Consider the following 23,832-nt stretch of genomic DNA (forward strand, 5'->3'; position numbering starts at 1 on the left):
CAAGTTAAATGTGAAACATTTTCTGGAAAAATACACAACATATCTGACATATTCTTTACAAATATCTTTGTTTTCAGGCGTAAAACTACTGAAGACAACCACGGCTCTGGAGTCAATGCCATATTATTCCTTGTACATAGTGTTTCCTCTTCCAGGTAACTGTGCATTTTATCTTCCTTGGGGACAGGCACAGTCACTTGGAATTTTGTTGTAGTAAAATGATGTAATGTTTCTCCAAGATAGGTTATTTGAATTGAGATTTTATTTGTATTTAATCAATTCAGGTCCGTACAGTTAATTAACTTTCCAAGTCTTAAACTTTCATAATGCTTGTCAAACAATATGATATGTTATTTTTTCCACTCAGCTGTCCCTTTTTCCTCTAACTGGTCTCATAAGTCTCAAATATCTTGAAGAATTCAACAGAAGGTAGCTTTTGCCTGCTTTTACCCAGTATCAGTTTTCCAGTGTACCATAACTTCTTTTATCTCTGTGAGATAATTGTGTGGCAGCAAGCATTTTCTTTATTTTAAACCTGGAAAAATCCTCCTGCTTTTAGGTACTCTCAGCAAAGAGGGAAGCGCATCAAAGCTTGTAGCCACAAGATTCCTCTTAAAACAAGCTAGAAGCTTCCATAGCTTGATAGTGTTGGATGGAAAAGAGAATTTTAGCCGAATATGCTCATTTTGAAAGGAAGGCATTACACCTATACATCACTTCAGAAACAATTGTGTTCCAATGGATGTCAAAGGCAATTGTAGGCAGAAGGATTCAGTATGGCTTAAATACTTATGTAGCTTTAAGTTTTTACAATTGGACAGCTTTTTTACTCTTGTGAACCATAAAGGTGGTTTATGGTCTTATGTTGCTTTAAAATCTTCAAGTACCTTATGCTACTTGATATCAATGCTACTTAATTGAACATAAATTCTCTTTTTATAACTACATGATAACTTAATGATTAGTTTAATAAATCCTAGCTAAATTAAAAAAAAATAAGGCGTGATTAAAATTCCTGAATAGATTTTTTTTATGAATTAAGATAAGCTTTTACTGTTTTTAAACAAGAGAATCCTACAATGACTTGGAAAATCATACAGTCTTAAGATGTTTTGTATTTACTGGGAAGATACCTGGATAAATTTGACTGTGATCATACACACACACAAAAATGTTCAAGCATGATAGCAAATCTGTAAAACCAAACTCTGAAAATTGCAAAGTTATGGCCACCAGACCAAATTTAAGTGGACTGCCCCAGCTGCATATTTTATAACTATCCCAATTATTCAGATACTCTTAAAAGCAAAGCAGCAGTGATATTAGTGTGTTATGTGGCAAGAACCACTTATTAACACAGTCAGAATTTTTCATGACTCAGAAACAAAACCGTTGACGATCACACCAATTTTTTTTTCATTTTCTTCCACAAAACCGCATTATTTAGAGTTTTCATAACAATTTTAAAATAAGCTTTTATGATTAATTGAAAACTGTTTGCAGAGAAAGTACCACGTAAAATGAAAGGGAACAAGCCATTGGCAGACAGTTAATTTTTCCCTTTCATGCCTTAAGGATGAATACCAATGTTGCTTTCCAATTACTATGGATTTCATTAGCTCAAAACTCTTGCCAGGGGAGGTTGGCTGTGTAATATGCAAATACTGCCCAGTGACTTAAAAAATATATAAAACAAATAACCCTTAGTCTAATTAGTCTAATCAGTTTAAGTACTATTTTATTAGGCTTTTTAATGCTAGGTCATGTTGATTTCTAAGTATCAAATAGTATCTTCAAGAACATCTGTGATCTTCAATAATTTCTTTCACGCAGGAAAAGAAGTTCCCTGTCCTCTGCTCCTTCTGTGACGAGTGATGCCAGTGCTGCTGCAGAGCACAAGGGAAGTTCTTCAGACCAACATGAGGTAGGTATGGTGGTTTGATGGATTTACTAGCATTCAAACCAAATTTTCATTTTGGTTTTGATTTTAAAATACTGTAACTTACTAAAATCCCTCCATAACACCATTGACAAAACTAAATATCAAGAATTATGAAGAAATTAACATTTTTGTCTTTGTTAAACTGACTGTGGCAGTGCATGAAGAATCCTTTGGTGGTCAGCTGGGTCTATGACACATGGAATAGCTATGTATGTCTAAGAAAGTGTTTGGCAGATACTTATCACTAGTAATTCTGACTTTCAAATGGGAGTATACAAGGGTTCAAGGGGGAAGGTAAAATACACAAATCATTAAATGCTTGAATAATATTGAATAATAGCAGAACCATTTCAACATTGCAGCCATACTTGCTCGGATACATTGCTTACATTCTTTCAAAATAAAGTATCTTCTTTTTTTTTCTTTTTTATTTTTTTACCATCACTGTATCAGTGTTTTAATCTCTATATTTTTGCTAAGGATAGCATTATGGGTTTTGTGACACTTTTTGCCTTTCTATGCCAGAAGCACATGCCATACTTGCAGAGCAATAAAAAGTAAGTAGGCAAAAGAGGAAAATCCTGCTACCTCTCAGATTCTTACCAGCATATTGTTTCAGCAGAACATGGCACTTGGATAGGTTCCCAAGCGCACATTGGGTAATTGCTGTCTGCAAACTAAAGTATCCAATACACTGTTCTGTGTCCTCATTAGAATAACAAATGGAAAGCGATTTACAGCCTTTAAAAAGATCCCTGAAAGTCACATACATCAAGCCTTACACATAAATGTGTAGGATGAGATTTGACTTGTCCTCTTCTGAGATACCTCAAACACTCAAGGCCACAATTTTCCCTGCCTTATTTGATTTGGCAATTTCTGAGGTCAGTATACTGATTATTGTCAGCCTTGGGGATCCTCAGAAGCCTGTGTGGCAAGGCACAAATGAGGATTTCAGAAAATTCCCTTATTATGAAGACATGCATAAATGTTTATATATGTATAAATGTATTTTTAAACTTTGTTAATTTTTGCTCAAGGCAGTAACAAGACTATATGCATGTTCTGAATGACACTCTCAAAGAGATCCAGGTTACATTCACAGTTGTGACTGATGTTGCTTGTCTTAAGAAATTAAGACTATTCAGCCAAATTTACATTTAACATGCTCCTTAATTCCCATTGCTTTTGTTTTTTATTTGTTCATCTGTTGATTATCTTCAAATAAAGTGTTTCTTGTTTACACTCAGTGGAAATTGGAGGAATATTTGAATAATCCAACTAAAAAATAAGTTCTTATAAGTTCAACTAATGGACTGTTCTGTAGTTACATCCAAATTCCACTTCCTGATTCTCTTACATTTTATGCGTTTCTTTTAGAAAAATGCGGAAAGCGATGAAATTAATACTGGAATAAAAACAGGTACGGAAAGATGTTTTTCATTCTTTTTTGATGTTGATCCATGAGTTCTGCCCAGATTATTGTAGAAACTGAATTTATCAGTTTGTCTGGCAAACTTTGTTTAGAATAATTGGGATACCTTTGGTATGTGGATGACAGATCTCATGATCTTCTTCTCCCTCCTCATTTGCAGTTATTTCCTAACAGCCAGGCCAGGATGCAGGATATGCAAGACCTTAATTGCTTTTTTTTCTCCAAATTGACTTGATAACACTTTCAGAGTTTGGGAATGTCAACTGTACACACTTTTCTTCCACGCAAATATTCTTATGGAAATAGTATAGCAAGAGCCAACTTGAGTCAAGCATCAGTAAATGGCCTCACAGACAAAAGCTTAGAAACTAGGTGAAATTTTAGAAAGAAAATTCTTAGTTATGGTCTGTCCTTAAGAAATCATAATCTAGAGAGAGCCTAGTGCCTAAGAGTTAAAGCTGTGCAAATGAGTTGGTGAATTTGCAAGAAATAAATCCTCTAGATTCTTCTGAATCCCTTAGAAATCCTCTGCTGGAAAGCAAAATTTCCCAGTAATAATAAATTTGATCATCTGCAATAAGGATTTAAGATCAATATATTTGGGGGGGAAAGCATGCCCTAATACCAGAATATTCCTAAGCCTTGTTGCCCAATGAAATAGACACTCATGTTAGGTCTTGCATCCACTGAATGTCTATGAAGGTCCTGCCAGCATCTCCAGTTCTGGCAAAGTAACAGCAGAAACTCAGAATGGGTCTCTGTGATCATCCCCTTGCATTTAGCAAAAGTTTTCAATTGGAGAAATAAGTACAGAAATCTATGATTCCAGAATTGTTAAGTGTCATGTCATTATTAAATTTCATTGCTGAATTCATTGTTAGATTGTTCCCATTTTTTTTCTGTTCTCTTTATCTATACCTCTAATGTTTTTTGAATAATGCCATCTTGATGATGGGCTTTATTTTCAAATGTAATTATTTTTCTAGTGTTACATAATTTCTGTGCATTGAAAAGCAATACCAAAACCTTTTGAGAACATATATGATCATTTGTGTTCCAAAGCAGAAGAAACAACTGACTGTAAGGACACCCAAAATCTGGAGATGAATGAACAGTTGTTGAAGGCTAGAGCAGGACTATCACCTCTACTGGCTTCTGCTCATGAAAGTAGCTGTGTCCGCCTGTGGAGTATTCAGGTAGCCAACTGAATGTCTTTGGGAAGGGTCTGAGAAGATAATTCCAGTAATCTTTGGAAAATTGGTCTTTAACTAGCAATGGCAGCAGCAGGTATTTATTGCATCTTTTGGTTATCAGTTTCTTCCATGGACGCAAATTAGTTCTGCTTTAGTAACTGCAGCAGGGCTTAATGGCAAGCAAAAAACAAGGAAACATGATTTGAAGTAATTATAACAAACTGAATCTAAATTTATGTGAAAGTCTAGAATTTGATGTTTCACCCACAACATTTACCTTCTAAGACAAGATGACAGGCAAGGCAGAGTGTCCTACTGTCAGAAGAGGCTAAATATGTCTGGAAAATTGCCCAGCTAGCACTAGTAGGGGAACAAACCAGGAGAGAAAAGTGTCCTAACACATAACATCTAGAACTGTTATGGGCTTGAAAAGCCAGTCATGCTACCAAATGGCAAAGGCCTATTTGTCATATCACCTCAGATCTATAAGACTTTTCCAGGCATCATGTTACTCCAAATAATATACACAAAGGAAATACAGCAAGAAGGAAAAGTACCATGATATGATTGGTTGATTGGTAATATTGGTCATTGTGGCAGACAGCGATCATAAAAAGTCAGCCACATAAGGCTTTAACAGGAATCCCAGCTAAAGCAAGTCATGGGAAGAATTTTTCCCATGGAAAGAAAGATGGTGGAGGTAACTTTGCAGATGTTTTATGTAAAAATAGAAAATGATGGTGAATGTATCCAAATATTGTAGGTGTGAGCTTTGTTGGGTTTTGTTTTCTTCACAGTTGATATATTAGTGTTCTTAGATTCCTACAGGAATCTCCAGATTCATATACCAGTGATGTCATCACTGGAATGATTGTCATCATCATTTCATGGATGACAAAATAAGAATCTCCTTATCAGCAAAACATTCTCCCTCACATCCTCCCAGTCCTGAAGAGGCAATAATGGAGGAAGTCTACCGGTGCTAACTTGAAAAATAGAACAAGTTGGTGAAGGAGACATTATGGGCCCATTTGCAGCAAAAACCAACATTTCAGTAGCAAATGAGGGGCATACTGATGCTATTCCATAGCAAATGAGGGGTACGTAGGGGTAGGTACAACTAGACTGACTTGCCTAAAGAATTCAAGAGCTTGTCCTTTTGACATACAAGAGACAGCAATCCAGAAGAATACACAGCTGTCTTCGTCATTTGGTAGATTTAGGAATTTACTTCTTAGCAGCTTTCTGAAAAGATATGAGCCCAGTAATGTTGAATAGATAAAATCAATGGCACTCAAATTCTGGTGAATTAACATTTTTAATGTAGGTATTATAAGATAAATATGTGAGGGTTGTTTCTTTCTTTGTTTGTTTAGGGAAACTTGATGAAAGAACTTCTGCCATTTTCAGGACATCCCTCAGGTCCTCTGACAGCACTGTGTACAGATATCTTCACTAAAATTCTTTTGACAGGCAGTAAGGGTGAGTAAACATGTTAGTCATTTTGTTCAGGACAATCAGTAGAAAAATAAAAATATAATGGTGTAAATGAGCCAGAAATGTGGAAACAATGATCCAAGTGCTGCCAGGTTTTCTCCATCAGAGCTATAATTAAATAATTGTAAAAAGTGTTTTGTTTTATAAAAGGATGGTGGATTAAAGTTCAGTGTTATAGTGTTATCAGTAGAATTGTTTTCATAAAAAACATTAACATTTCTTCATTCATATGCCCAGAACATACTTTCTATTGAAATTATTATATTGATCCCAAGGGCAAAGATTACTGCTAAGAACAAGCAAAAATTTCAGTTCCATGGTAATAATACTAAATGAAAAGTTGCATCTTGGGCTGTACCAAGAGCTGTGATTCAAACACTGATACAGAGTGCACAGTAATAGCTCCAGCAGTACACAGCTATATAGGAAAAGCACTTGTCAGTGCTAGCAGCTCATTGCTTGAGCTTTAATTCCACATGAAGTCTGGCTTTCCTTTGGCAGAATGTTCAAAAGTTTATCTGCTGTCTGATTCTTCTTCAAACCTTTGGAATCACCCTGGCAATTTTCCATTTCTGTGTCTGTCATAATGTGTCACTTTTCTTTTAAAATACATATTAGAACTGTTTTCTGCCAGCTTTCTGCTCCTATGTGGTCAGATATTGGATGGAGAAAGGGATTTTTCCCCTTTTGTTTCAAAATTGAGCAATAATTTGACTTTTATACTGAAAATGATGAGGAGTTTCCACTCTTCTGTGATTCAAATGAGTAAATGAGTTCAGAAAGGCAGCATGCACTGAACAGGATTTCAGTTAGTTGTGGAAAAGTATCCACCCTACTACCTATTAATTTTATACTCTCCCTTTGCCTTTTTGTGTTTGTGTTGCTGTGCATTTGCTTTTCATGCTTTCCACACGCTTATCTGCAGTGCTGCTACCAATTTCCTTTCTCCTCTACAGATTTTTCCTTGTTATAAAAAGATCAGCTTCTCTGCCTGCCTCCTCCATTGCTTGCAAATGTACAGACCTAGAAACCAAATGTGACTGGAATGAAAGTTGGAATTGCACAAAATATCCCTCTGTCTTGTAGTAGAAATGAGAAGTAGAAGGCAACTTCATCAGGAGGGGGGGAGCCTAGGCAGGAAACAGAGCAGTTGTGGGTAATAAGGAAAGTGGTTCTGTGATTGTAGTTTCACATGAGTGCACTACAAGGTTGTAAAACATTAAGCATTCATTATATATACAATTAATTAAACTTTGTCCATTTTACCAGGATTGAAAACAGTGTAATCCCCAGGAAGCTCTCATACCTCAGCTGTGTAATAGACAACTGTCATGACAAGATGACTCTTGTTTTTCACTCATAATTTAAAGAAAAATTTTTACCTTACTTCCATTTCAAACCTGTCCAGTTAATGACACATTGTTCACAACTTGCATATGTGTTTCTTTGCATATTAATGAACACTCCATTATTTCTACTCTGAGCTTGACAATAAAATAGTTACATTCACTGTAAACCAACTGACCTGTGTTCTCTGCTTCATTCTGCCCAGTTTCTACTGAGAGTCAATGGCAGCAACAAGTGAGGGTGTAGCACTAAATATACTTACTGATGTTTTGTTTTCTCCTTTCTGCAACAGAGGGACATGTTTTTCGCTGGAACATGGCCTCATTCTTAGAAGATTCACGAAATAGAAAAAATGTAAGGAATTATCTTTCAGATCTTCTTAACTTGAACAGTATACCCAGACAAACAGAACAAAAATAATGCAGACCTCTACAGGGATAAAAATGTTTTCTGCGTATAAAAATCATATTTTGTGCTTGAAATAGTAATTTGATGCTGTGGGGAAAAAAAAAATAGAAAAACATAAATAAAATGGTGTTAGCATTATTTCATTATGTTCAAAGAAGGTACATTAAGAATGAATTCATCCATGTCCCCTGGGTGGTGTTTCTACCTTATGCCATTTGCAGGCTGTTTCATGGAGGGATTATTTTTTCACCTCTTCTAATTTTCAGAAAGACATGCTGGTAAATCCACTAAGCTAGCAACCATGGTGAAGTACAGAACTGCCTCAAATGTGGTTATGCTGCTTTTCCCCCTCAGGCAATAAAGGAGGAGCTCTGCTGGAGGGCACATGCTGCTGAAGTGGTTGACTTACTTATTGAAGAGCAGAAAAATGTGATAGCGACAGCATCCATTGATGGTTCAGTTAGGTATAAAATGACTAACACTTCTTACTGCTATGGCAAATCAGTTGAGCTGCCTTCAACGTACCTTTTTTTGCTGCACTTGCATACAGGCTAGGACTTAAATAAAGTGCACTTAAATAAAATGCACTGGGTGCATTTTCTGTTCTGCACCCAAAAGAGCTGGCTTTAATGTAGCACTTCTCCAGAAGTCAGATCTTTTGCGGACTGTCATTTTCTTTCAGCCCTTGCTTTACTTTGAACGTGTAGGTAATGGCTACATAATTTTAAAAATTGCCTCCTGTTCTAATCCTATTTTAGCTTTCAGTACTTGTTAAATTGATTTGGATCCTAAGCATGGCATCTAATCAATGTGTATGCAACTAGACCATGAAAGCTTGAAGATACTTGATAGACAACTATAATTCCTTCTCAGCTAACAAGTACATTTGAGGGGGTTTCTCTTGGTTTTCTGGAAGACTTAAATTAAGAAATTTTGCGTAGATCCTGCTCTGGGGGCAGCGCTTTACTTCAGGAACAATTCAGGATTTTGGTACATTTACTCTTAATTTTCATAAATGCAAACATGAACTGAGTTTTTTTTCTGTTTTTTGCAACCACCTTCTGATTTTTTTTCACTCTCAAATTATTTAAATTATAAAGGCAGTCTCATTTTGTATGATGAGCACACTGAACTCTAGAGCAGTGCTGCAGAATTTGATAATGTACACAAGTATTATCTCACTTCTGTTCCACTTCTAAAAATATCCATTTTTCTTTTCTGTCCTTTTGCACTGCTTCTACTATATCTGTAGGCTTTGGCATGCCAGGACTGGATATTATTTTGGTTACTTTGGACAAGCCAGGCAGTTTGAATTAACAGATACCAGTCGGTTGATTTTGCCTTCTGATGTTAATGATTTTCCTCCTATAATTAAAGAGGAGAGCAAACATATGGAAAAGAAGAAGGTTGTATATCCTCTCGTGCTGGACAGAGACAAGTAAGACATTTACATACATGTGTGATTAGGGGAACAGTTTTGAAAATATGCTTTAAAAACACCTTTCATCTGAAAGTCAGAAAAAAGTAGTACTATTTGTTATTCAGAAAAATCTTTTTAAAGATGTTTTTTTACCCAGTATGGATAAATCTTTTCTTTTTTATGACTTGGTGACAGTCAGGATTAGGTGACATTCAAGGTTTGAACTTAGTTACAGTGATGACTAGATACTTGTCTCAGCTTTTAGCCTAATTAGAGGTTGTATATTATATATGCTGTTCAGGTTAGTAGCCTGTTACCTGAACAGCTTAATGTGAATAGTTTCAAGCAAAACACAAATCCTTCTAGAAGAATAAACCCAATTTAGTCTTTCAGTTTAAGAAATGGTCATCTTAAACTCACTGGGATGTTATGTATACATTCACGTACATGGGTAGAGGATTCACAGATCATGGCATTGTGAAACTGGCATAAATGTGTGTTCAGTAGCAGTCTTCAACTTTTCTTCTAGGTAGAGTTCTTAAGGGAGATGGGTTAGTTACAAGTTCAGTCAGTGAGCCTTAGCCTGTTAGTTTAAGTACATATTTCTAGTCCTGGAACACTCTGGTTCATTAGTTAGTGGATTAACCAAGTGAACAGAAATATTGAAGAGGGCATCTTCAGAGGCAGTACCTGCAGTGTCTTAAGTAACAAAGCAATCCAAATATGGAAAAAATTATTTAGGACTTAAAAAGTCATGCATTGTTTAGTGGTTAGGTTTCATACACCATGTCCATTCTTAGGCTGCCTTTCAACCAAAGCAGTTTAGGACAGTGGAAAATCTCTAAGGTGCTTTACTGTCACCTGTGATGAACACCCCATGTGTGGAGACGCAAATCTCAACTCCATGTTTCAGAAGGCTGGTTTATTATATTATGATATGTATTATATTAAAATACTACATTAAAACTATACTAAAAGAATAGAGCAAAAAGATTCATCAGAAGGCTAGAAAGAACAAGAAAATAATGAATAACAAAGACTTGGGCCTCTCAGAGTCCAATGCGGCTGCATCTGTGATTGGCCATCAATTAGAAACAACCAACATCCACCAATCACAGATGCACCTGTTGCATTCCACAGCAGCAGATAGTTATTGTTTACATTTCTTTCCTGAGGCCCTCAGCTCCTCAGGAGGGAAAAATACTAACAAAGGATTTTTCATAAAATATCATGGCTACAGTCACCCCATTTAATTTGGTATCCTGCTAATAATTATTATTCCATGGAGTTCTTACTAATAAAAGTAGTGTCACTGCAGTCAGAATAGTAAGTCATCAATACAGAGAAGTGTTTGGCTGTGTTTGAAGGACCCCTGTAGTTCCTCTGAATAGTCAGCAGCCAGTTTGAAACCTCTGGAACCAAAGATATAATTATTGAGTCAGCTAATCTGAAAGAAACTTTCCATAAATTACATGCCTGTGTCAAACTGTGAATACTTTTTGAGGATTCTTCAAATATTTCAGTAAAGGAGAATGGCTATCATACATTTAAACACATTAACTGAACAGACAATGAGCAAGAAAAGGAGAAATGCTTAACTGTGTAGAGAACTGGGGGAAAAAAGCAGCAGCCACGCTCCATGCAATAGAACGTTTCAGTCTTATCATTCTACAAACTTTGTGTGCTGTCACCTCAAGAGTGACTTGGTTCCTCTGGATTAACTGTGCCAAATATTGAAATTGAGAGCTAGGCAGCCATCATCCAAAAGGCTGTGTTACTTACAGATGCTAGACTTTGTACTTTGCAGGATGCAGACAATTGTCTTGGGATAAATTGTCTTGGGATAAAAGTCACTTATCTTTGTGATGCTAATATAATTCACTTATTGGATAACTCATATGGTATTCATCACCAAGATAATGTTTTAGGATCTCAATTAATAAATCATGTTATAAGTGTTATTAACAGATATATATTCATTGAATCATAGAACCATTAAGGTTGGAAAACATTTTTAAGATCATCGAGTCCAACCATTAACCAAGCCTTTCAACCATATCCCTCAAGTGCTACATCCAAATGCCTTTTGGAACTTTCAGGAGCAGTGACTCCACCACCTCCCTGGGCAGCCTGTTCCCATGGCTGACTATCTTTTCGGCAAACAAATTTTTCCTGATATCTAATCTAAACCTCCCCTCATGGAACTTGAGGCCATTTTCTCTTGTCCTGTTGTCATCTGGGAGAAGAGGCCAACCCCCACCTGCCTACAGCCTTCTTTCAGGCAGTTGTAGAGATCAATAAGGTCTCCCCTGAGCCTCCTATTCTCCAGGCTAAACAACTTCAGCTCTCCCATCTGCTCCTCATAGGACTTACCCTCTCGATCCTTCACCAGTTCTGCTGCCCTTCTCTGGACTCACTGCAGCACCTCAACATTCTTCCTGAATTGAGGGGCCCAGAACTGGACACAGCACCTGAAGTGTGCCCTTACCAGTGCCAAGTGTAGGAGGACAATCACCCTAGTCCTGCTGGCCACACTATTTTTATATCACAGATTGAATATCCCAGAATATTCTGAGTTGGAAGGGACCCACAAGGACAATAGAGTCAAATTCTTAAGTGAATGACCTGTACAGAGATCAAGCCCACAACTTTAGCATTATGCGCACCATGCTCTAGCAGCTGAACTAGTGACTATGTGCCATTGTCCTTCTTGGCCACCTGGGCACAGCTGGCTCATGTTCAGGCACTGTGGATCAGTGTCTCCAGGCCCTTTTCCATGAGGCAGCTTTCCAGCCACCCTGCCCCCAGCCTGTAGCACTATCAGGGGTTGTTGTGATCCAAGGGCAGGACCTGGCACCTGGCCTTATTGAACTTCTTACCATTGGCCTTGGCCCATTGGTCCAGTCTGTCCAGGTCCCTCTGCAGAGGTTTCCCACTGTCCAGCATTTCCACTGATCAACATTCCCATCCAACTTGCTGCGATCTGCGAACTTACTGAGGGTGCACTCAACCTCCTCATCCAGATCATCAGTAAAGATACTAAACACAACTGGGCCCATCAGGAAGCCCTGGAGAACACCACTTGGTGCCAGCTGGATTTACCTCCATTCATCACCATTCTCTGGGCCTGGCCGTACAGTCGTTTTTTACCCAGCCAACAGTGCACCCGGCCAAGCTGTGACCAGCCAGCTTCTCCAGGAGAAAGCTGTGGGAAAATATTCCCCAAATGTCCATGTACTTGAAGAGGCACAAACCCATCTGAGCAGCATAGTTTAAACTGTTTAAACAGTTTAAACAAGCACCTCAGGAGTTTGAAAAATGATTGAAAAATGCCAACAGATAGACAGAGTCATATAGAAGAATGGTCCTAGTTTCCCCCCATAGTTCCTTGGCTTGTGTGACTTGACTTATTTTTCTGATTATAAAGGCAACTGTTAATCTGTACTAACAGACACTCCAGATAATTTCTTCTCATGACTAAGTTTGGAAACCAGACAGAGGACACCTTTGTTATGAAAGTCACATTCAGATATTTTAGTCAGAACTGAAAGAAATAGTGAAAAGCCATTATCAGAGAGTTAGCACATGTCTCTTGTAAATGTTGTTTATATTAAGATTTCCTGCCTCTACAGGTGACAGCCATATCTGGATTGGCAGAATATTAGTGAAGCACTCTCTGACACCTACAAAGGTCCTAATATAAATTATATTTGAAAATATATGAAATCACTTATACTTCAAAATAATTTCATTTTGGAGCATAGTTCAAAATAATTTTGGAGTCACAGGTGAATATTGTGTTCATAACTGTCATTTTGTTAGGAACTTCAGATTTTTTCTGTCTTGTACATACAGGTTGGAGTCACTGACTGAATCACCTTCAGATTTAGAAAAGGCTGAACATGGCGAAGCAGTTCACAGCTTCAAGTTTTTCAGAGCTCTGGCTCCTGAAAAGGTAGCTAATGTATATGACAAATTTATGTTCTGGGCAAAGTATAGGAAATAAAATTGAATTTCTCATTTTAAAATTATCCATAAATAACCCTACATATCTTTCTCATTCAATGGACAAGCTAGAACAAAAATGCAAAAACAGAGGGATCTAAGAAATGTCTGTGGTCTTCATTCTCATTTTTCACATTGTCAAATTTCAGTTTAGAAGATATCACAAACTGATTCACTGGTTTAAACATGTAAAAGAAGCCCTAGAATTTTCCTCTGCTTCAACAGAAAACCTATATATCCTAAGTTTACTTTAAGAATGTGTGAAAATACTAGAATAACAGTGAATCCCTGGTTGCATACAATAGTTCTTTCAGGGTTCCTATGAAATCAGAAGCCAGGAGAGTTAGATTTCATTACATATACTTTCTACAACTCTAATTGAATGTCAGTGGAGCTCTTCCATCTTTACCTGGTTTTAACCTTAAAAGTCATGGGAATATAAAACTTCTCTTGCAGTTGTAGTAAGAATGTAGTAAGAATGTCTTCATTACCTTTTGTCTTCAGCTACTAATGTACTGACTTTGGCTTCCCTTGGTCAGCTTCAACATATGGAAACTTTTGAGTTTGCAAGCAAAGAGGCTGGTGCAATATTTGGGTTTCTACCTATATATGAGGTAAGCACAAGTGTTTTCTACCTTTTGTGGTGGCGTTCATAGCTCAGAAGCCATTAGCACTTGTACGTTATTACAGTGACACACTCTGCCATTCCACTGTTAATTGTCTGCTTCTCAATTTAATTTTCTAACATGATTTGCATTACTACCTATCCAACTCCAACTCCAACTCCAACTTTGGTGGAGTCTTGAGAATCCAATTGAAGTGAGCATGCCAAACAGTGAGTATTGCAGATGTTTACTCCTCCTGCTCAACCTCATGTCATTAATGTTTTGCTCAGACTGGATTCTTTTAATCAGCTCCAACCTATTGATTCCCATCTGCCTAAAGCTTTGAGTATTGTAAGGTAGTGCTATTTTATGGGTATTAATGATCTGATCTATTGCAAGCTGTCTAGCAAAGCTTTCTAGGTTTTTCTTCTATGGAACAAGATCAGAGTATTCCACAGGCTTGTCTGTCCCACATATCATAGGATGAAAAGAATCACCCCTAGCAAAGGTGCTGATCCCTTTTTGTAGAGGGTACCTGGAGAACTAACTTGGATCAGAGTTAGATGCTACATGGCTGGTTAGGTGGGATTAATAGGATACTTTGCATTCCAGCTCTGCATTCCGATACATATGCCTAATCCTTGTACATACAGCATTGCAGCATGTCATAAAAAACTCAGGAGCACAGTGTTCAAATAGTTGGCACATATGCTATTTTTTCTGACCATTAATGTACTTTGGAAATCTGTCTTTTGTTTTCTTCCTGAAAAATATAATAAAATACTCTGAAGCCAATGGCACTGCAATGGATTTACAACAAAATGAAATCAGACTTTTTCTGTAAGCTGTATGTGCTCAAAAATATGTTTTGTCTATGCTGTTACAAAATGCTATCAATCTGGTCTATTCACCTTAGTATGTTAATTAGTTTTTGAAATTTTTTAAAGGTCTTCAAAGGATCAAAGCTGAGAAGTCCAGTCATAAGGGACGGGAAAAGGATCTAGATTCCAATGAAGACTTGAGTAAAGACAAATAAATAAATAAATGTAGTTTCGTTTCTTCATTTAAGTGGATTAGCAGATTTATTTTGTTATTTTTTCTTTGTTTTTCTTTTCAATTACATTTAAATCTATTTCGTTATTGAGTAGAACATATAGAAAACAGATCTTCACTTTTATTCCAGTCCTTCACACAAGGAATAAATTCCAGTAAAGACAGTGTATGATTATAAATAGATATTGAAAAGCCCATTTGACTTAATGTATATTTGCTGACAGTTACTCTATATCAAAACCACTGTTTTCCTCTCTGCTTCAATTTGTCCAGTTGAACTTCTGAATAATGAATATTACACTGCTTTTTTTCTTGCCAGATTAATCATAAAGTCAACAAAGAGTTAATATGCCCTGCTGTTTCTGCCTGTTCGTTCCTTGCTTATGCTTTCAAAGAGTGTGTTCATCCTGTAAGCCAGAAAAGTGACTGCTGAACTCATATTCAATTAATTATGCATCATGATTCTTCAAATCTTTTCTTGCATTTCAGCATTCCAGGACGATGTCACAACATGTCACAGAGCACAGAACACATTTTCATCCTTTGGTTAAGCATACAAATGGTGCCAAGTGTCTCACCTTAGTGAGAAAAAAGGTAATTACATATGCATATAATAATGCATATAACTAGTGATAATGCATATAACTAATGATATTATTACCTACTATTTTGGGGGAAATAGGAGGTTTTCTATATCACTGATATTGAATGCTGTTTGATCTGCTGGCCTTCTTGAAAAGACATTCTTCTCTTGAACTGAATATACAATGACTTGCAATTATTTACCTGCCTTCAACTTGTTACAAGGCTATGATGGATTGAAGGGTAGCTGCAAAATATCTTGTAGGAGTATATTTAAAATTCTTATGATCAGTGTACCAGATCTGGCAGGGATTAATGTAATTTCCTCCATAGCAGCCTGTACAGTGCTGTGTCCTGGATTAGTAAATAAAAGTGTTGATAACACACCAGTGTTTTGGCTATTGCTGAGCAATGCCAGCACAACAGGAAGGTGCTTTTTTTCCCACACCCAGTGAGTGAGCTGGGAAGGTACACACCCGGGACAGCCCATACCATAAAACATCTTCATGGAATGGGGGAGGGAACTAAGATGTTCATAGTTATAGTGTTTTGTCATCACAAGCTGTCTTCCCATTATGTGTGCTGAGGCCCTGTTTCCCAGGAAGTGGCTAAACAAACATCTGCCTACTGGTGGTAAGCAGTACTTAAATTACTTGTTTTGCTTTGCTTGCACATGCAGCTTTGCTTCACCTATTAAGCTGTCTTCATTGTGGCCCAAGAATGTTCTCACTTCTGCTCTTCCACATCTCTTCTCCATCCCACTGGGAGAAGTAAGGAAGCAAGCAAGAAACTGGGCAGGCAGTCGGTGTCTGCCAGGGTCAGCCCACCACATTAGCCAACCTTGTGATCAGAACTAAAATCAGACTTGTCTGACAAACCAAGTGGCACCAAATAAAGTGCCATCTGCCATTTACTACTTGTGTTCACTTCCTCTCATCCATGATTTAGCAGTTAGGATATGAAAGGTAACATTCTTGCAATTCTGAGTCCTGTATCATTTTGAAAGCTACAAAAAGTCTCTTTCAGTTACCTAAAATGGCCTAGTCTTCAAAGACTATTAAAAATGCACAGTTCAGGATGCTTGTATGTGGTATGTTTTATCATACGTAATTAATATTTTGTGTTTGGAATTTTCCCTAATAATCGGCCTAAATTATTTTACTGTTGTTGCAAGATGCAGATATCCCACTTCTCTTCAGTTTATTAACTATTTACTTCCTCAAAACTGACTATTTACTTAATATTTTCTTCTTACCAAACTTTTAGCAGTGCTAGGATTTCATAGGTTCTTAATTTTCAAATGGTACCCTTTTCAGTCTTGTTTCCTTCTCCGCTCAGTTTTCTTTGTTAATTGCCTGTGTTCTCTAGGAGTTGACTTGTAGTGGTGGCTATTCATGCCATTATATTCTCCACTGTGCAGAAACTATCCATAATGTAACAGTATTCACAGAAAAAATTAAGTGTTTAATGCTACAGTGAGCAAAATAATGCACACTCTCAGGAGGGAATCATTGCGTAACGAAAACTGTCAAAAAGGCATGATGTGTGTGTGCTATCTTTATCAGCCTTCCACCCAGTCAACCTTACTGCTGTGCTATTTAAAGTGTGACAAAGTTAGAGTGCTATAAGTGCTATCAGACCTTTTTTTCCTAATTCATTACATTAAAAAAAACCTGGGGTAGATCAGACTGCATGTTATTGCCCAGCATTACTGTTTACTTCCAAACCCTAGGGCTTTATTATAAGCACCACATGCAAACTGGTCCTTACCCCAAACATTTTATACAATGATATTACCCAAATGTCTTTCTTAAGTGTCAAAAGAAAAGCAGAGACATTTTATTTCTTTGAACAGATAATCCACTAAAGCATTGCAAATTTATTAGAAGAAGATTTGTTGCTTATCATGAGACTGGAAAGAAATAAAGCACAGGCAAGTGATGCTTGCACCCACTCATCTTACAGCAATCATTTCAATGCTGGGTCTAGTACAAAGGTGTGTGTTAATTTTTGGGTTGGATTTTTTGGTATTATCTGTGGATTTCCTCTATGTTGATGCATTCCTTTGCAGGATGGTTTCTTTCTACCAGCATCCACAATTATATCGCACTTAAATGTTCCAGGTGAATGAGTTTTTCGATTGTTCCAGATCACTACTCTATTAAGGAAAGGTATCATAACAGGACAGCCTCTTTAGCATGGCAGAAGTTTGTGATTTTGCTGGCTGCAGTAGTTAGTTTGCCAGAATTTCATTACAGCCCTTGCCAGTGCTTTACAAAATCTGTGACGCTCTTCAGCTGCCCTGACCCACTGGGGCAGTTCAAGCTGAATGGCATCAATGGTGCCAGAACTACGGGAACCGAAAGTCTTTGTTATGTACCCACCACTATAATAGCTTCCGTTATTTGGGCTAGGATTGGATGGAGAAGGCACACAAACATAACTCTTATTTTGTCCTTCAATATATTTACCCAAACTTCTGTTCCCTGCAACCAGAGCCTCAGAAGACACATTGACCAGCTGACTGGCCAGATGGCTAATTGAGGAATTTGATGCAGAAAAGACACCTGAGTTAAGGGAATTTTTTGAAAGTGTGTAACCTATTTCTATCCACCTTTCAGGATGTGCTTGTCCGTGGATATCCAGAATTAGGCCCCCTGACATTTGTGATTTTGCAGTGGTCAAAAATCCCATATAGTCCTCCCAGGCCTGTTCTGCTAGGGGAATTCCAAAGGAGGCTTCTTCCTTTTCCCTGTTAGCATCCATCTTGAACCTCTGTAGGTGGTTTATGATGATATGTGGGAAGAAGCCATCAGTAATTTTGTTGATCTCTTCAGCAAGAGCCTGAGCCACCTCTATGGTATACCTATCTTGGTTGGTAGACACTTTGCATTTCATAGCATTTTGAATACTTCCAGGAGGACAGTCATGAGAGAAAATACAAGAGGATGTCTTCACATCCCAACAGGCAGCCTCTCGATCAGGGATGTCTTTAGGTTCCATTGACCCACCATGTGGGACAGAGAGAATGAGGTTCATGTTGCCCACTTGATATTCTGTGAAATTATTATGACCAAATATAACATCTTTGGTGCCAGTGACTTTCAAAAGCAAAGGTAAAATGGAAAGGAGTAATAAATACATGTTTTTCATTTGCTGCTGGAAGACTCAGCAATATGGAATATATCAGTACCTACAAAAAAGAAAAACACAGACTCTAGATTACTTTCAGTTGGGAACACATGAGACTGTTCAGCTGCTACTGGCATAATTAGTTAATGATTAACCTATTTTAGTTTTATTCCATGTACCACAAAGAAGAACACTTATATGAGAAACAGAAATTAACAGGGGACTTAGTATGGCTAGATGTAACAGATGCAAGGGAAATGGCAGGCTACTGGGCCTCCCCCATTTCCCTAGAAAGCACAAACAACATTTGATCACCCTATCTGATTCCAGAGAATCATCCCAGCAAAATATCTGATTTTTTTTTTTTTTTGCATCAAAGCCTCTCTTTTTTCATCTCTGAAATGTAAGAAAATTCTAACAGAATCTGATAAAACACCTGTATGTCATTGACCTGTGTGAAATATCTATGTATTATCAATGTGGTTATATAAACTAGAGGCTATGTCAGTCCAGACCAGCACTTGTATTACCAGGCTTGTGTAAAGTAATGAGACTGATAAAAATTCATTGCTACCAAGCTCTCTGTGCTCCAGACTGAGTTACTTTAAGACCTTTATAGATAGGTACTGGTGAGTGCATTAAGTAGTGACCCTGTTCTCTTTAGTTTGCAAGTCTCCATTCTCTTCAAGTGACCAAAGATATTTTAAAGCCCTCACTAATTATGCCATTTTTTGGAAAGCTGGAATTTAACAAGGTGCTGACAGGTCTTTCTGGTTTGAAGATATCTCTAGCAAAATCAGTGTCTTGAGTGTAACTGTATCTAGTGGCTGTAACATGAACCACAGTAAAATCAGTGCAATCAGAATAAAAATGGATACTTTTCACTTCTAGGAGTGAAAAAAAAAACCTCCTCAGTAAAGGCCAGATGAGGAGTATATAGCCACATGCATCTGCGTAAAATCAGTGCAATCAGTATAAAAATGGATACTTTTCACTTCCAGGAGTAAAAAAACCTCCTCAGTAAAGGCCAGATGAGGAGTATATAGCCACATGCATCTGCAGATGAATCAGGGTACCCTGTTGTCTGGTGCTGTCCTTATCATTACAGCACCTGCAGAAATACAGAGCATAAGAGGACAGAGAAAGATGAGAGTAAGAAAGAAGATCAGCACGAATCTATCCCCAACTTCTGGCCTGAGACTATGTATGAGAGCAGCCAGTAATACTGAGAGGGCAGTGAGCACTGTGGAAGCACCTGCCATCAGCTGCCCACTCTAAGAAAGGGAGAGGGCAACTTCACCCCAATAACTCAACAAAATATTCTTTTCCTCTATGAGGGAGTACTGCTGCATTTTTAGAGACAATTTCTCCTGCTCACTGCACTGCACACTGAGGAGCCTGTACCTGAAAAATAAACATCTATCTTCTGCTCTTCTTTCTGGGCTGAAAGTCCCATAAAGTCCATGAGCTGGAATCAGATCTCTGAGAATCTCAGCTACAGTTTTCCTGTTTATGACAAAAGAAATTTTTTGCTCCATTTTAAGCTTTCATTTAAAAGGTCATTTTAGTTGAGCTACTGTCTTAAAACAAGATTTTAAGCAAGGCCCTGTATGGTTCATGTTTCTGCAGACTTCCCTGAAACACAGACACTCACCTGCTACTTCACTGCGTGCTACCAGAAGCACTAAGGAAAGGAATGCTGTCAAACATTATTCAAAATCCCTTTTCTCAGAAAAATAAACTACATATGCAGAGTTTGTAAGTCTAGGAATAGCTTACCTGAGGTGCAGGGGGTCCAGCACCAAGTTAAATAAATGGACAGCAACAATTCCCCAGAGGCTGCTCACCTGCCCCAGGAGGACTGGAGTGTCTCAGGCTCTCTTTAAATGCCACGACACAGCCGCTCCCTTCCCACAGCATGCCGAGCTGTTTGTGCTTATCAGCAGCAGTTCCCTCGTCGTTTTGCAGTTTCTTGTTAATTATTGAATCAAGCTGTTAATGCTACTAGATCATGCCTTAGTGATATATGGAGAGAGAGCTCTGTGTAATTCCCAAACTGAAGAAAGTCACCTTGGCACAGCTCAAGTTCTGGACAGACTTGGAGAGTCTGGAGGCACCTGATTATTGTGAAGTCAAAAAGAAAAAAAAAACAAACCAAGAGTAATTGAAAGTGGTAGTAATGACTGCAGGACTTGTTTGAAGATATACCTACAAATTAAGAGAGTTTTCCTGCCTGTGCGGCTCCGAAAGCGAAACTGAAGTGCCCCTTGCCCTCGGCTGCAGGCGAGGCTGTGTCCCAGGAAGCCTCTAGGGGCCAGGCTGAGCCACGCAGCCGCAAGGAGCAGAGGCTTCAGCAGCACCCGCGTGTGTGATTCCACCACGACAGATCACAAGGGGAAAAAAATGCATTGGGATACTAGAGTTTAGCATGCTTTTGTTCTCTATACTGACATTGTGCTTCCAGACAAAAAAAACTTGCCGCAAGCAGCGCAGCCAGGCTTAAGTTCAGAATAGTTACTAAGCTAACACAACCAGCAGATGCCCATAACAAAACTATGTTAACTAGAAAATATAGGTTTTTAATAACATTATGAACACTATTCATATAATATTTTCCTGATATATGAGGAGCTTTTAAAAACATCTCCTCTGCTACTAAAGATAGTTTAAGGATGTCATCCCCTAAACTTCTCTCAAGTATGTAGAACTGTTCATGAATTTGCTAGTGGTATTAAAGTTTGGCTAAAAAAAGCTGTGAAAATATATAGTCCAATAATAGAAATTTCAATAAAAGAGAGATAAAGGATGCAATGAATGTAATGCTGCCACCTGTCAGAGAAAAATCAAATTTCTTTTCTAAGAAATTGATTAAATAGTCCAATTAACTTCCAAACCAACTTTTTGAGATAAAAGTAATCAACTTCTTAAGCAGTGAAAACAATACAGTAGCAGTAATAAGAAATTCACTGAAATTTTGGAAAAATTATTGTAAACCAGACAGTCTGTTAATATCTCTAAAGCTGATGGTCTGATTGTAAGCTTCAGCAAAGTACCAGTTTTCATTCCAAGGATTTTAATCTTCTGCATGAAGACACTTCCAGCTGTGCCAGGAAGTGCATGGAAGGAAGTTCAGTAAAAATCTGGAAGATGTCCTTGCCCATTGTAGTGGGCACAAATTTAATTTTGCTTTACTTCTCTATGTAAAGGCTAGATGTTTACAGTGATTCCATTTCCTCTTTAGGAGAGCTGTGTTGAGAAAGAAGCAGTTCTAGAGGTACTTTGGTGTTTTAATCTTGGGCACCTATCTCAAATTTCTATTAGGGGTCAACAGGGCTATACTCAGAATGGCTCTTCTTTTTTTTATTACATGACAGAAAACAGTTGCAAAGAAAACAAAATGTTTCTGCTATACTTTCTACTTCAAGATCTCTTTAAAATGCATTCTGCCAGTCACTATTACAAAACTGCTCAAGGAAAGAGAAAAATACACACCAGAGACTTGGCACAGTAATTTCTAGTCTAACCAATTCTCTTGATACATGAGCTACTTGAGCTACTTGTGAAAGAAAAAAATTCTCTCTATTACTACAAGTCAACTAACCGTAATGCAGTGCTGCTTCCCTGTTTCATCTGGTACCTATGGGAAATAAAACTGCAATACTACAGTATTCTTCCAGGGAATAACTCACCCAAATGTTACCATCTGACTACTTTCTTCCAAGAGACACTGTTGAACTTAAAGATCAGTATCTTTAGCCAGTTTTATGTCAAGATAGCTCTACTGAAACCAACAAAGCCCTTGACTCATGGTATCAAGCTCCTGTTATTTTATAGAAGTTATGAGATGTCCTGAAGGTGGGTCACACTGGCTCATACATGGCTGAAGACATTTGACTGAATGTTAAGGCATGTTGTGCTAACTCTTGAATTCCAAAGTACCCATCCTCTCAGGTGAAGAAATTGAAAAGGACAATCTGAGCTGGGCAAGAGTTTTGTAGCTCTGGCTTCCTTGAAGAACACTTCATTGGCTCCAGTGCTTCTGACTCTGAGGTTCACCTCAGGCCTATTTTTAACTATTATTTTTAATTGAATTGCACGTAAGATTTTGAATGATATTGGTACATTACGTTGTCTACTCTGATTACTGTTCTTCCCATGAGCACAGCGGTTTGACAGAAAAAGAAATGTCAGAATTGATAGAAGAACATATTCTTAAGAGAAGTGAACCTACTCCAAATGGATTCTAACTGCAATTGGATTTCAGACTTGTGGAGTGTGGCATATGTAGTCAGAATTGTGGAGTGAAAAAAGAATTGGCAAAGCAGAATTCAATCAATATTTTCAACATTAAAACGTCTTATGCTATCACTGTGACCAAGTTATTTATATGCATTTCTTAGCTGAGAAACTGTATTTCAGATGTGCTCTTTCCAGAACTGAATTTAAACTTTGCTGCCCACTGTCTGGAAACATTGCTTTCTACACTGCTGACTGTCATCCACCTCACCGAGTCAAAGTAGCCAAGAACTGTCCGGGCTTCCAAGTGCCATGTGGGAAAACAAACTCCTATCTGCTAGATATTGGCCTACATTTACATCTTACTGCAAGTTTTGCTTTTATTTATGCAAGCAAACCTCACGGTAACTGACAAGAAAAAGGACCTGTACGCATAATTGTAACTTCGGCCATCCCTTCTTACACTAACCGGGGTTTCAGCCTGGCAGGCGGTGACCCGCCTCAGCCCCTCCCTTCCCCTCCCCTCTCACGGCGTCGGCTACAGTCCACTGTCCTGTTAAAACTCTGCGGGGCCTTTTGAGTTCTGCGTATTTAATGCTTAGAAGTGTCACCTTCTGGTGGTTATACGCAAGCCCCGTCCGCCGCACGCCTGCCGTGAAGAAGGAATGCCGCCAGGAATTGCGGCACACATGCGCCGCCCCGCCCGCGCGAGGCACCATGGGGATCGTAGTCCCCGCGCGCGGGGCGGGGCCACCGCGCTCAGCGCGCGCTGCTTGAAAGCCCCGGCAGCGGCGCGCGCTGCGGCTGGGCCGGGCCGGGCCGGGCCGGAGGAAGCGCGGCTGCTCCGGCGGGGCCGGGCAGCGTTCCCGCGTCCCTCTGTCCTTCTCTCGCCCCCTCTCCGGGCAGCGCCCACCTGCAACGAGGTACAGCCGCCACCGCCGTGGGGACGCGCGCCGGGCCGGGATGCGTGGGGGCAG

General features: G+C 38.5%; 2 protein-coding genes across 7 annotated transcripts in view; one reads left to right on the forward strand and one right to left on the reverse strand.

Moving 5' to 3' along the window:
* Positions 1-15,536, forward strand: part of WDR64 (WD repeat domain 64) — a 59,083-nt gene extending 43,547 nt beyond the window's left edge. The window contains exons 17-27 of one of the 2 annotated variants that reach the window (XM_039707406.1): positions 78-155; positions 1,834-1,924; positions 3,323-3,365; positions 4,443-4,573; positions 5,947-6,052; positions 7,707-7,768; positions 8,177-8,286; positions 9,075-9,260; positions 13,098-13,197; positions 13,787-13,861; positions 15,395-15,536. In XM_039707406.1, the coding sequence (XP_039563340.1) occupies positions 78-155; positions 1,834-1,924; positions 3,323-3,365; positions 4,443-4,573; positions 5,947-6,052; positions 7,707-7,768; positions 8,177-8,286; positions 9,075-9,260; positions 13,098-13,197; positions 13,787-13,861; positions 15,395-15,535 (1,123 nt within the window). In that variant the 3' untranslated portion in view covers position 15,536. Of the gene's footprint in view, positions 1-77; positions 156-1,833; positions 1,925-3,322; positions 3,366-4,439; positions 4,574-5,946; positions 6,053-7,706; positions 7,769-8,176; positions 8,287-9,074; positions 9,261-13,097; positions 13,198-13,786; positions 13,862-15,394 lie in introns of both variants that reach the window. The other variant, XM_039707407.1, reaches the window with a different exon arrangement.
* A 1,386-nt stretch (positions 15,537-16,922) lies between these two features.
* LOC120501479 lies at positions 16,923-23,534 on the reverse strand. 5 transcript variants are annotated; one of them, XM_039707776.1, is made up of 4 exons: positions 20,832-21,363; positions 20,467-20,736; positions 20,024-20,125; positions 16,923-18,680 (listed from the first exon to the last, which is right to left on the reverse strand). In XM_039707776.1, the coding sequence occupies exon 4, from the start codon at positions 18,638-18,640 to the stop codon at positions 17,681-17,683; it is 960 nt and encodes a 319-aa protein (XP_039563710.1). In that variant the 5' UTR covers positions 18,641-18,680; positions 20,024-20,125; positions 20,467-20,736; positions 20,832-21,363; the 3' UTR covers positions 16,923-17,680. The 5 variants fall into 5 exon arrangements, with proteins under 5 accessions (XP_039563710.1, XP_039563712.1, XP_039563708.1 ...); XM_039707778.1 differs by having other exon boundaries at positions 20,399-20,736; XM_039707774.1 differs by lacking the exons at positions 20,024-20,125; positions 20,832-21,363 and adding an exon at positions 23,467-23,534.
* Between the last annotated feature and the right edge of the window lie 298 nt (positions 23,535-23,832).

Source organism: Passer montanus, unplaced genomic scaffold (assembly GCF_014805655.1).
Source record: "Passer montanus isolate IOZ18808 unplaced genomic scaffold, ASM1480565v1 scaffold2, whole genome shotgun sequence".
Taxonomy (NCBI): Eukaryota; Metazoa; Chordata; class Aves; order Passeriformes; family Passeridae; genus Passer; species Passer montanus.